The 13,595-nt window shown below is 39.8% G+C and overlaps 1 protein-coding gene across 4 annotated transcripts in view; it reads left to right on the forward strand.

Moving 5' to 3' along the window:
• MSRB3 (methionine sulfoxide reductase B3) overlaps window positions 1-13,595 on the forward strand; it is a 138,625-nt gene that overhangs the window by 29,143 nt on the left and 95,887 nt on the right. For 2 of the 4 annotated variants that reach the window (XM_054025734.1, XM_054025743.1), the window contains exon 2: window positions 989-1,115. The exons of the other annotated variants lie outside the window; for them this stretch is intronic. In XM_054025734.1, the coding sequence (XP_053881709.1) occupies window positions 1,040-1,115 (76 nt within the window). In that variant the 5' untranslated portion in view covers window positions 989-1,039. The remainder of the gene's footprint in view (window positions 1-988; window positions 1,116-13,595) is intronic. 4 annotated transcript variants of the gene reach the window in all.

Here is a 13,595-nt window from a genome sequence, read left to right on the forward strand (position 1 = left end):
CAGATTTCTGTCAGATACACTCCAGAGTGATGTGATAATATATATTACTGTTTGTTATGTGTTTGTTCTTCAGGGGTCAGAAGAGACCATGCACAGACTTCTCTTCTGGTTCAGGAAATGTACAAGAGAAAATCATTCCTGAGTACATTTCTGGGCATTTCTATTCTGTAACCATTTTAAAAAAACGTGTCTTGGAAGAGGTTGAGAGGGGTGCATTGTTATTCAAATCATTAACCCTATGGGGCCTAATCCTGCTCCCACTGAAATCAATGAGAACTTCACGATTGACTTCAGTGGGGGTAGGTTTGAGTCCCCAGTGTCAGTTACTGCAATAATCTTCTGAAGCAGACTGCAGCTATGAATGGCTATCCTGTGAGGCAGCTGCATTTCATCCTTCCTATTGTGAGGTAAACAAAACCATCACCATAGACACATGTTGCATCTTACAAAATAAAAAATCCCCACTGCCATATCCCTCTCTTCTATATTAGTGCCAGCTGGAAAATTGCTTAAATGTATCCCTTGGAGAATTTAAGATATAAATTATCTTTATTTAAAGAAATGATTTTCCCATTATTTTTCCTGATAACTGGAAAGTTTTTTGTTAAAATAAAGTTTGGCTTTGTTTAACCAACCAGCCAACTGAACAGTTTTTCATAATGGTTGGTTTGCAGCGTTCACCACATAGACATGTGTTTTCAGTAAATTTTTAATTGCAAATTTGGGTTGCCCTGCATTGCACGACATTAAGATTTCCCCCCTGCCTGGTAACATAAAGAGCTGCAGCATTGTATGCTATGTATTCTAATTAACAAATGTAAACAAGCTTAAAGCAGAAGGCAAAAAGGGGCTAAACCAGCTAATAAATGTGCATTCAGAATTTTAGTCTTATGTTTTCTTTTCAGATAGAATCATAACCATCAGTTTTGCTATGAATGTATCTAACATTTTTGATGTTTTCATCTTTTTTTTTTTTTCCCCTACTCAGCTCTTGCCCCTGTTCTTTGCCTCTGGTTTTGTTGGTGAGGATATCACAGTGATGTCTGCATTCAACCTGCTGCATTTGGTGACAAAGAGCCAGCCAGTGGCCCTGCGAGCCTGTGGGCTTCCCTCAGGTTGAATGGGTGCTGCTTGTTGTGTCATGCATATTGAGGGCCCTTTTAGGAATGGGTGTCTCTGCTGCAGGAAATGATACACTATGGCTTACTAAATTTAGTTGTAATTTATTAGAGTTCTCTGTTGAAGCCGGAAGTTTGTGATAAATCACTGCTTTGCTTTTAGTGTATTCATAGCCCAGATTTTAGAATGCTTTGGAAACATTGTCCAGCTTCCTTGCCCAATATGATATCATATCTCAAATTTGATAGCATCTTCCTGTCCCCTGACACAGACTATGCAGTTAGCCTGAAAATCACAGTTGTATTACATATTGCACACGGTTTTAATAAGAAATTGCTTAGCAGCATTTAATATATGAAATATTATTATTTAATAAGTGTCTTAAGAAAATGTTTTCAAAATACTGTTCAAGTGCGTTTAAATCTTTTTCAGCATTTATTCCTTTGTGTGTGTGAAATTTTTATTGTAAATTTACTTTTATTAATAGTGCACACAAAGGTTCATGCAGGAAGTGATGTGAGCTGTAATGTAATTTTCTTCCCCTTACAATGTGTACTTTATTTATGTGATACTATAGTTCAATCAAACAAAAATGCTCCATCACGGCTGCTCTTTTTTAGAAAAAACATACACCTTTAAAAAAATGCAGAGAGGAATAACCACACTTCATGTGTAATGCCCCACTCCTGAATTTGGATTTGCAAAGGCGGCCGTTGGGGCTTAAGGGCCCATCCATGTGAATCTGACTGCAGGACCTTAGTCTAAATGTTTAATATCGGCATTTAAACAGTAACATATGTAATATCTTTATAAGATACCAGATCTGACTATTTGACAGGAAATGACAACTTTAGTGGATTAATTTTTAGAATTCAAAGGCTATCTGGAATTATTTTTTTAAGAAGTCAAAATAAAAACTAAGATGCAACTGTAAATAATCACTGATTGAAATCCCAAGTAACGTTCCAATTTGGGCATTTGTTATGCACCCATCGCCAATGGATATAGGCACAAAATACAACAATTAAAGCATCATTGTGATTTGCTAATATCATTTCAGATCAGCATATAGTATATGGAAGGAGCAACAAAGAGTCCTGTGGCACCTTATAGACTAACTAGCATGACATGATGTGCCTGACGAAGTGGGCATTCACCCACGAAAGCTTATGCTCCAATACATCGGTTAGTCTATAAGGTGCCACAGGACTCTTTGCTGCTTTTTACAGATCCAGACTAACACGGCTACCTCTCTGATCTATGGAAGGAGTGTCATAAACGCTTTCGTGATAGACACAACAGTTAAGTTTAATTGATTTTTCTAGAGCTGATTATAATTTTTTTTGAACTATCAAAACTGAGCCCCAGTTTTGTGGCATAGGGGTCTATTTTCCTTTCCATAACTCCTATTAACTTAAACAGGAGTTACAAATGAACCTTGATAAGGAGACGACAAACCCCATTTTGTCAGCCCGATCTTTGCTTCCAATTATATGTGCTGCTGACCCAGGCTTCAAATCCTAAAAACAGAGGACAAGCAAATTTCCTAACTTATTATGCACCTTTGATGTGAGCTCACACTGGTGAGACCTGCCTTAAAATGAGGCATTTACAGCTTTCCTGTTCATTTTGTGCCTATTCTAACAAGCAGATCTCAAAGCTGGTCTGTTAGGAACAGAATCTGACAGAAGTATTTCTAGTGCATACCTGCTCATGAAGCATTGCATTAACCATTTTGTCACCTGTGTCACTGACATAATCAATATCACATGTTTTATTATAACTTTTATAGCTCTGCAATTTATTTCTGTTTGTATGATCCATAGCTACCAAAACTTTAACAGATCAGTTACACTGACTACTTTATAGATGTATATTATAAAACAAAATTCATCCACTGATAGCAGAATAATGTATAACTGCATATTTCATGTGTTCTAAGAGGAAACTGAATTTCCTAGACACTTATAAATTAATGTTGACCAATTTTGTATTCAATTTGTTTATGTGTAGTAGAGGTGGGGAACAGAACTAAATGGTGAAGGATGCATCATATAAATGCAAGAATAAGTCCTAGAAGCAACATTTGCATAAATGCCACAGCCCAAATGGATCTTGAGTTTACCTTCAGAGACAGAGAAGTGCCCTGTTTTCTTTGGAAGTACAAGCATTTTATGAAAATTATTTTTTGCCCTCCCCCCATCATATTCTGCACAAAATGTATAATGTATTACTGTATCTCTTTGTGCTGTGAGCACATCCGGTCTCAAGATAAGCAGGATTAGGTCTACTTTTAGTTGGATAGAAACTTTCACAGAAAATCCAGGTGGTACAAGAAGTGGTTTAGGAGGTATAATTTCACATGAGTCACTTAATGAACCAATGCCACCAAATGATTTTAGGGAGCAGTGTGCTGACATAGGTTCCATCTTTCAAATGAGGCATAAAACCAAGGCTGTAGTCAGTTGTGGTGGTTAAACTATCTTATAATTGGTAAACTGGGATTACTCACATCAGTAAAGTACCACACTTATAATATTTGCTGGATTGGGCACAATAATATAATTTTTATGGCCATTTTAATTTTCTGGATGATACCCAGAATCAGCTGTTGCCTTTTATGAATAAGTGCTTCAGTCCAAATATGTCATCTATATACTGCCCCTAAGCTTTGCTTGTGCTATAAAATGGAGTGCATATATACTGTCATTTATAGATTAGGACCAAATGAAAAAGCTTTTTTGCTTTTCAAAAACAAATACATTCAATTTCATTTCAGAATAGTACATGCGTTAATTTTCAGAACTATCTGCTTTTTATTTCGAGTAATTCTTCCCAATCCCAAAATCTTCAGTATATTGTAGCTCTTGTCTTATGGATACACACTGAGTTATGTTATAAACGCTATACCTTTCATATCATTATTATTCTTAATTTGGTGGAAGGTTTGTTTGTTTGCATTTTTATAATCGACATATTAATGCCTGAGGTATAAATGCATCCTTCTAACTATACAAAATAATAGGATTAAACATTTCAATGTATTTTTTTAATCGAACATATAGTGGTGAGCAGGGAACAATTTGCTACAATGTACCCCAGTACTCCAAATTTCCAGTAGATGGCACTAATCATATATTCTTTTGCCTAAATAGAGCAGAATGAAAAGCTTCCACTTTAGAAATCATTCATACATAGTACATTCTGAGAATTTAGTTTAAAGTGTGTATAAACTATCATAAGAAAAGCATGAGCATTATGAAAAATCACACAAGTTTGGGCTTATACACAAACTTTATTCATATAATGTTAGAGGTTTCCTCATTTCCAGTAACAATTGCAACTCTATTATACTTTCACGTGATTTAGAATAAACTGACCCTGTTTGGCCCTGATCCAGTGCACTCCATGTCCATTGAAATGTAGGAGGTAGTCAGCATCTCTCAGGATTGGGTTCATAATGAAATAGATCTGTTTTGAAATCTTTTAAGATAAGAACAAATTTTCCTTTGGCTACTTTAATGCATACCAGCAAGTAATGGATACAAACAGCAATTATGCATATTCCATATACATATGTTTTCTGTAGCAGACCACCAAGTTATAAAGAAAAACCTTACTTTGCTTTGCTGTGTCTTTGAATTATTATGGGCTCTCATTCCTTTTAAAAAGTGTCCTTTCTTTTTTTAACACTTTGAATGTTGTGCTGCTTGCATCACATTTTTTTGCATGAGATAGAAATCTGTTTTTCTGCTATTGTAGATCAAGAAAGATTACAGTATTTGTAAAAATTAAGTAAAAGTAATGATACAAAAGTCTAGAGAGTTTGGGTATGCTTACGTGCACATTTTCTAATAGGTATATGAAATAATAAAGACTTAAATGATGATTAAATTGTTGTGCAGTGTTTAATTACTAGAATGATTAAGAGTACTGGCAAACCATTTTTCTAGGATATGGTTGTTGTATTACAATACATCTATATGAAAGGGTGCTGGGCATATGGTGTAAGTCTCTTTTATTAAACAAATATATGTAGTAAGTTTTTTTTTCATAACACCTTTTATTAAATCTCAATTAATTTTAAATTGGAAATATAAGTAAAATATACTGAATATATAATGAATAGTTACAGTATCAAAATTCAAAATTGGACTGTTTGCAGTAATCAATTAACGTAAAGGATTACATGTAGGGGCAGCTCTTGCAAACATGAGTAATTCACGTGTATAAACCACGTGAACTCTGCGACTACTCATGTCAGTTAAATTAACTCTCACACATAGTTTTTGCAAAACCTGGCTTTTACAACGGAAGTTCTGAAAACTTGAGTCAACCATGTTCCCCCCTCTCCTGCCTACGCATCCACCAAAATTGTAATCACGATTAGATTTTATACAGATTGTGTATATACTGTGTAACTTAAATATTCCTAAATGTATTTGTTGTGTGTGTATATGTGTACATATTATTTTCATATATGCTGTAACTTTTCCATAGTTTCTCTTAGTGTGTTACCAAGGATGTAATATAGCAGATGTCTCTTCGTGTGGTTTGAAAAAAAAAAATATTGATGAGAAAGATAATATATACTAATTCTAGCAACACCCACTAATACTCCTATGGTTAAGTGCCTGTCAGTGTTTTCATTATAAATCCCTGTTTTGTGGGATTTATAACTTACTTACTCTGAGCTTAAATTTGTCATACAAGGTCTCAGATACATGTGCTTTTGTCCCCTCTCCAGACAGTATTTTAAAAAAGAGAGAGAGAGAGAAAAGCAAATTCACTGTTTTTTGAAGATTTAAAGAAATGAAATTTTATGCGTCTATGATCAGAATACTGTTTTTATCTGAAATACAATTTTTCATGTTGCTAGTTCATTAGTTTGCCAGGATGTAGAGAATTACTCAGCTAATGCTTGCATAGAGTGTTGAAGATGGAAAAGTACTATGTAAGCGCCATAGTAAATAGTATGTTAATGTATGTATATATACTTAACATGAAAATGGTGCTTACAGTTGTCACTTATAGAGACTCGGTACTTTTCTTTAAGATGTTTATTGTGTATATCCTAGCGACATCATAATAGCACCCTGTTATAACCTGACATGGTAGGTTGTTGTCATATCTATGTGATGGCTCTAAAGGAGGAAGACGCACTATTTGAGGTAAAAAATCACCTTTGTAAAGGTGCCTGAATGGAAATTTACTCAGATATTTTGGTCACTTAGGAAAATAATGTATTTAAATCCATAATTGTTTAAATATTGTACATTTGTATATGTGCAATGTAAAAGGTTTTGTTCAATATTATTTGTTCATTCTTTAGTATCAAAGAGGGAATGAAATGTATTCATAAAATTGGTTGGTTTGAGTAACATTCATATTATACCTTATACTTGCAAAAATCAGGAATGTGTATAAAAGGCTGAAATTCCTTCCTTAGCATCCTCTTCTCTGCCCCATATTAGAGCAGTAACCAACAGGGAATGCTTTCCACGTGAGCTACACAATATAGGCATATCATGTTAAGTCATTGGTGTCCACCCCTCTTTTTTTCAGTTGGACCTCTGCAAGAAATTGTTGGACAGGCAGTCTTGATTCCTCCAATGCTACGTCCCGGCATTGTTGCCAGGGCCTCTCATTTTCTGTGTATTCATCTCTTATATCTCTTTCTTTGTCTCTGTTCCTTTTCCTTTGCATTCTTTTTCTGCATTTGTTTTCTTGGGTTTTTGTCCTCTCCTCATTCTCTGACTGACTAGAAGGCTCTGTTACATGCTTCATCTGGTGGGAAGTCCCTTGGTAGTACTGAGTGGCCCGTGCTTAGTGGCTGAGCACCATGCTGTGAGAGAAGAGAAGCTGCTTGGAATGATGGGCAGGGACCTGTGCTCCCATCTTTGCAAACAAAGAGCCACTTCCACAGTCTGTTGCATTAGAGATCCCAGTGGGAGCAGAGTGGCAATGCAATGATGACTTTTAAGAACCCACCCAATCACATGGGGTTCCCAAACTTTTTACTGGCGCAATCCCATTTTAATGAAGTATTTTCTGCTGGGATTCCAGAAGAGCAAAATGACATCCTCTGCACAACGTGACCTTGCCCACACCGTACGTGTGAGACCATGCTGCACGGAGGATGCCATTTTGCTCTTTAAAATGGTGTTCTCCACACAATGTGACGGTGTGTATAAGGTCACTCTGCAGAGGATGCCATTTTGCTCTACAAAATGTCATCCTGCGTGCAAGGACATGGTGCATGATCATCATACGTGCTAGATTACACTGTGCGGAGCAAAATGACATCCTCTGCACATTAGGGACTGCTGCAACCCCATAGTTTGGGAACTGCTGCAGTAGCATGTTTGCAGGGCAAGCATGGGGTAGTTTTGGGATCTCAGAACTTTCTTAGCCCACGTTGTTCCACTTCCATGCTCCACACCACCCTGACTGAGGTAGCTTGCCCCTTCCTCTGAGCTTGGGAAACGCTAGGATAATTTAAAGATGGATTTTCAGCTTTAACTCAGGGTTTCGTTGTTTTAGAGACTATACAGTTGTGGGCAGGAAAAATGAATATTTTGCCAGCAATTATCATGTTCTTGTTTAACTTTTGTGTATAAATAGCCCCATAGGCTTGAGAATTCCTCAAGGGCAACAAAGAAACTCTCCCTGGTCTAATGAGTTTGTAATCCAGGTTAGAGAGGATATGATCAGGGCCGGCTCTAGGTTTTTTGCCGCCCCAAGCAAAAAAAATTTTGGCTGCCCCCCGTCCCAGCCCTGGGCTCCTCACTGCACCTCCCTGCTGCCCCAACCCTGGGCTCTCCCCCACCACCCGCACCCCCCGCCCTGGGCTCTTCCCCCCCCCCCCCCCGAGCCACACACTCCTGCCGCCCCAGCCCTGGGTTCTCCCCCACACACACACACACCCTGCCGCCCCATCATTGACCCCACACACACCTCCTGCCGCCCCAGCCCTGGGTCACTGGTAACTCGCTCCCAGGGCGGGTCATTCAGCAGGAATTTTGGATGTGCACAGAACACAGACAGGATTGGTTCCCATATGATTACAGAACTACAGTAAAGTGGAACAATTTTCAGCTTGTGTGATTGGAGGATATCTGGATGCACATTATAAGACTGTCCTCCATAAATGAGGAAAAGTTGAGGTGCCTTTATTATTCTTTTGTTCCACTCTTTCTATGGGGAATTTGCCAATGCAATATCACTGTCTTCCTTTTAAATAAACAAAAGGCAATGGCTGTTGAAAATAGCAATTCTAGTCCTAATAACCTCTGGGAAGCATTTCTTGCTCAATTTTATCCTACTTTTTCTACAGCAAGTTACAGTGGGTCAGTATATTTGATTTGGGAAAAATGAAGTAACAGCTGCCCAAACTAGGCTTGAGCACTCCTGAATTTTGAGGTGTTCAAATCTGGAAGGCAGGTGCTGGGGGGGGAGGGGCTGTGGCTCCGCAGGGTAGCACGGCAGCATGTATGCGGCAGCGTGTCTGGCGCTGCGCGAAGCCAGACACGCTGGTCTGTGTGGCACGGTAAGGGGGTTGGGGGGTTGGAGAAGGGGTAGTGGGTTTGGGGGGGCAGTCAAGGGACAGGGAGCAGGGGGGGTTGGATGGGGCGGAGGTTCAGGGGGGCAGTCAAGGGACAGGGAGAAGGGGGGATTAGATGGGTCAGGGGCTGGGGGGGGAAGTCAGGGAACAGGCAGCAGTTGGATAGTCAAGGGAGTCCCAGGGGTTTGTCAGGGGACAGGTAGGGGGTGGAGTCCTAGGGGGGAAGTTGGGAGGGGGTCTCAGGAGGGGGCAATCAGGGGACAAGGACCAGTGGGGCTTAGATAGGGGATGGAGTCCTGGGGGGGCAGCTGGGGCAGGGGTCCCAGGAGGGGATGATCAGGGCACAGGGAGCAAGGGGGTTGGATGGGTTAGGGTTTCTGTGGGGGGCAGTCGGAGGGAGTGGATGGTGGCAGGGTGGGGGCTACCCTCCCTCCCCATGGAGTGTCCTATTTTTTGAATGTTAAAGTATGGTATCCCTACTCACAGTGCAGCTCTCCATTCATAGCAGGCTGCAGAGTGAGGTTTCAGCTTCCTCACTCCCTCCCCCTCCTTCCTGTTGGTAGTGGCCAAGGGAATGCTGGGAAATGTAGTTCTTTCCCTGCTCCTGGGCTGGCTCTATAGGCAGGGAGCTAACCAAGGAACTACAGCTCCCAGGGTCCCCTGTTGGTTCTCAGCTCCCATGCTGGATCCCTGCCGCCCCTGCAAATGGGCTGCCCCAAGCACGTGCTTGCTTTGCTGGTGCCTAGAGCCGCCCCTGGATATGATGCAGACGGAGATGACATCGGGCAAGAAGAAGGGAGGCTTACACAAAATAAGGTTTCTTGTTCCTTCAAATTTCCCCCTTTAAAAAAAAAAAATCTAGATATTATTAGGTTGACCAGGGGAAACAGGAGACTGGAGAGGATGTGGTGAGCAGTAGGTTTTGAGGAGGCATTTGACAGAGGTTGCATTACATACAGAATCAGGGTAGTGAGCAGCCTGGGATAACGCCCAGATGTGTTGTGGGGGAAGGATATACAGAATTAGCAGAGTGAGAGAGAAGATGTTAGCTGGGCAAGAGTTGCATAGACACTGAAGGTGGTGGTAATGCATTTGGAGTTGATGTAGGTAGGAGGTGTTCTGGATACACTGAAGGGACTTCCAAAGGGGAAGGGTGTCTGCCATGAGTTTGATGGCAGCCTTTTGAATAGACCTGCAGTGGTACAAAGTGCGAGTCGGATAAGCAAGGAAGGGGAATGTTGCCTTAGCATAAGTGTGGCATTACCAAGGCGTGGACAGAGATTTTGGCACTAAGAACGGAGTGGAAGAGATGTATGGTAGAGAAGTGTTGTCTAACGTGCGGCCCTCTAGGGAGACTGTTAAAGCACCTTAAACAGAAAATTTGCTTTTGATTACAAATTGAAAATGTGCTCTGTCTGCCATGCCTTGGGATGTAAAAAAGGAAGTGTTAGAATTGAGTCCATCATTACGGGAAGGAAATATCTGGGCATCGTCTCTCCTGCAGCCTCAGGAGCAGCTCTGATTTGACCAAGGTATGCTCTGAGCAGCTGTTGTTCTTTTCCTGCTGCATTTACTCAATAGTTCCCCTCTGGCTACCTGCTGTGTTACAGGCAAGAAAGACGGAGTAGCTCTGGCTACTCCATTGCCAAGTATCCTGCTGAACTGTGGGAGCACCAAGGAGAGCACAGCAGGATAGGAGCTCAGCTGGGTCTTCCTGAGCCTGTGGGAATAGCTAGCGAAGGATGGGCTCCCTCCTCCACATAACTGTGTAGGGGAAAGGGAAAAGAGAAGCTGAGAACCAACAACCACTTATGGATCCTTGTTTTTCAGCCTTAGCCCTGGTGCAGGTTAGAGCATTTTGGGGGCTAACTCCTGCCAGCTGGCAATAGTCCCGTAGGCACCAAATCTATGCTGGGGATAGCTGGAGCACAGTATGCTCCAGCCATGTCCTCAATACATCTCTCTGTGCCGATGGTCGTAGGCGTAGGAGCCAGCTGTGCCTGCTAGGAACTCTTAAACGCTAGGGGACTTGCAGGTAGTTTCAGCTCTAAGCAACGCAGAAGGACACAAACAGGGCAGAGAATGTGCCCCAAAATATCGATTGTGGCACCTTGGCCTTTTGAAATACTGTGTTCTGTCCGCAGGCTGAAAAAGGTGGCACATCGCTATTGCCAAGGAAGTTACCAGGAGGATTTAGCAACAGCCTGAATAACTATAGGTTGCACACCACTGTGGTAACTGCTGGCAAATGCTGACTTTTTAATTGTTTCTACTGCAGGTTAGACCTTTATTAAAGTTGTGGGAATATACATATTTTGATGGCTTACTGAAATATTTTTAAACGCACAAGATAGCTGAAAGGACAGCGCAATTTGCTATTTTTAAATTTAGCTTAATTCTTATGTTAATAAAATATTTCCATATGTTATGTCTTCATTTTTATGTAGTGCCTGGTGAAAGGTGTCAAAATGACAGCATTGGAATCAGAAGTCTCCTTTCTGGGGAGAAGAAAGATAGCGTAGTATAAGTTTCTCCCCGCTCTGCCAACCTGTCTCAATCTTGGCTTGTGTGGTTCACTTGTAAGGATGAAGAGAATAGGTCAGTCTCCATGCTTACTCAGTTCATAGCCTTTCTGATGAGACTGCCAACGGAGGAGCCAGTTACGACGGTGAGGATGGTTTCTTTTACGTGGATGTTACTGTTGGGAGCTATGCTGAGAGTATCAACTCATATCACATAGGCCACTGAACAATTATAACCCAATTCAGACTCAGAACTTAAAGATAAAAAACTTCATGTCCTATTACCACCCCCCCATAGCTACCCTGTTCCCAGTTTGTCATTAATTTAGAGGTTTAGTGTCATATTGGTTTTTTTTTTTTTTCCTTCATGAAGGTATATAATTAGGGCTGTTGATTAATCGCAGCTAGCTCACGCAATTAAACTAAAACAAATTGTGATTAATCACAGTTTTAATTGCACTGTTAAACAATGGAATATCAATTGAAATGTATTAAATATTTTTTAATGTTTTTCTATATTTTCAAATATATTGATTTCAGTTACAACACAGAATACTAAGTGTACAGTGCTCACTTTATATTATTATTACAAATATTTGCACTGTAAAAATGACATAGTATTTTTCAATTCATCTCATACAATACCATAATGTAATCTCTTTATTATGAAAGAGCAACTTACAAATGTAGATATTTTTTTTTTGTTTTGAGTTTGAGTGCAGTTATGTAACAATCTAAAACTTTAGAGCCTATAAGTCCACTCAGTACTACTTCTTATTCAGCCAATCTCTAAGACGCAAATTTGTTTACATTTGCGGGAGATAATGCTTCCAGCTTCTTATTTACAATGTCACCTGAAAGTGAGAGCAGGTGTTCACATTGCACTTTTCTGGCTGGCATTGCAAGGCATTTATGTGCCAGATATGGTAAATATTCATATTCCCCTTCATGCTTCGGCCACCATTTCATAGGACGTGCTTCCATGCTGACGGTGCTCATTAAGAAAACAATGCATTAATTAAATTTGTGACTGAACTCCTTGGGGGAGAATTGTATATCTCCTGCTCTGTTTTACCCACATTCTGCCATATATTTCACATTATAGCAGTCTTGGATGATGACCCAGCACACATTGTTCATTTTAAGAGCACTTTCACTGCAGATATGACAAAACACAAAGAAGGTATCAATGTGATATTTCTAAAGATAGCTAAAGCACTGGAACCAAGGTTTAAGAATCTGAAGTGCCTTCCATAATCTGAGAGGGATGAGGTGTGGAGCATGCTTTCAGAAGTCTTAAAAGAGCAGCATTCCAATGTAGAAACTACAGAACCTGAACCACCAAAAAAGAAAATCAACCTGCTGGTGGCATTTAACTCTGATGATGAAAATGAACGTGCATCAGTCCGAACTGCTTTGGATCTTTATCGAGCAGAACCCATCATTAGCATGGACACATGTCCTCTAGAATGGTGGTTGAAGAATGCTGGGACATATGAATCTTTAATGCATCTGGTACATAAATATCTTGCAACGCCGGCTACAATAGTGTCATGAGAACACCTGTTCTCACTTTCTGGTGACATTGTAAACAAGAAACGGGCAGCATTATCTCCTGCAAATGTAAACAAATTCGTTTGTCCGGATGAGTGACTAAACAAGAAGACTGAATGGACTTGCAGGCTCCAAAGCTTTAAATTGTTTTATTTTTGAATGCAGTTATTTTTTTGTACATAATTCTACATTTGTAAGTTCAACTTTCATGATAGAGATTGTATTACAGTACTTGTATGAGGTGAATTGAAAATACTATTTCTTTTGTATTTTATAGCACAGATATTTGTAATAAAAATAAATATAAAGTGAGCACTGTACACTTTGTTCTGTTGTAATTCAAATAATATATTTGAAAATGTAGAAAACTTCCAAAATATTTATATAAATGGTGTTCTATTATTGTTTAACAGTGTGATCATGCGTTTAATCGCGAGTAATTTTTTAATCATTTGCCAGCCCTATATATAATATGTCAGCATTTTTTCTAGGACCTTTTGGAGTTTGTCTGTAATGCAAGGACAGTGACCCCATATGCATATATCCTTGAAAGAGGCTGATCTATAATATCTCCAAATTTTCTAAGTACCAGGATTGCTCAGTTTTACTGAAGGTGCTTCCATTTACAAAGCACTACGCCACCTTAATCACAGTAATCCTAAAAAGAATAGACGGAGAAGCCCTATAAGGTAGTTATAGTCACCAGCCAGCCTGTGCAAGATAGTTGCTTGAGTGCTTTGCCCAGTCTGTGTATAAATCTGTGATCATGATTTTGAAAGGATGTAAAACCAAGCTTAAGTGACTAGTGGTGATATTTCAGCAGTGCACAGGACACA

Source organism: Malaclemys terrapin, chromosome 1 (assembly GCF_027887155.1).
Source record: "Malaclemys terrapin pileata isolate rMalTer1 chromosome 1, rMalTer1.hap1, whole genome shotgun sequence".
Taxonomy (NCBI): domain Eukaryota; kingdom Metazoa; phylum Chordata; order Testudines; family Emydidae; genus Malaclemys; species Malaclemys terrapin.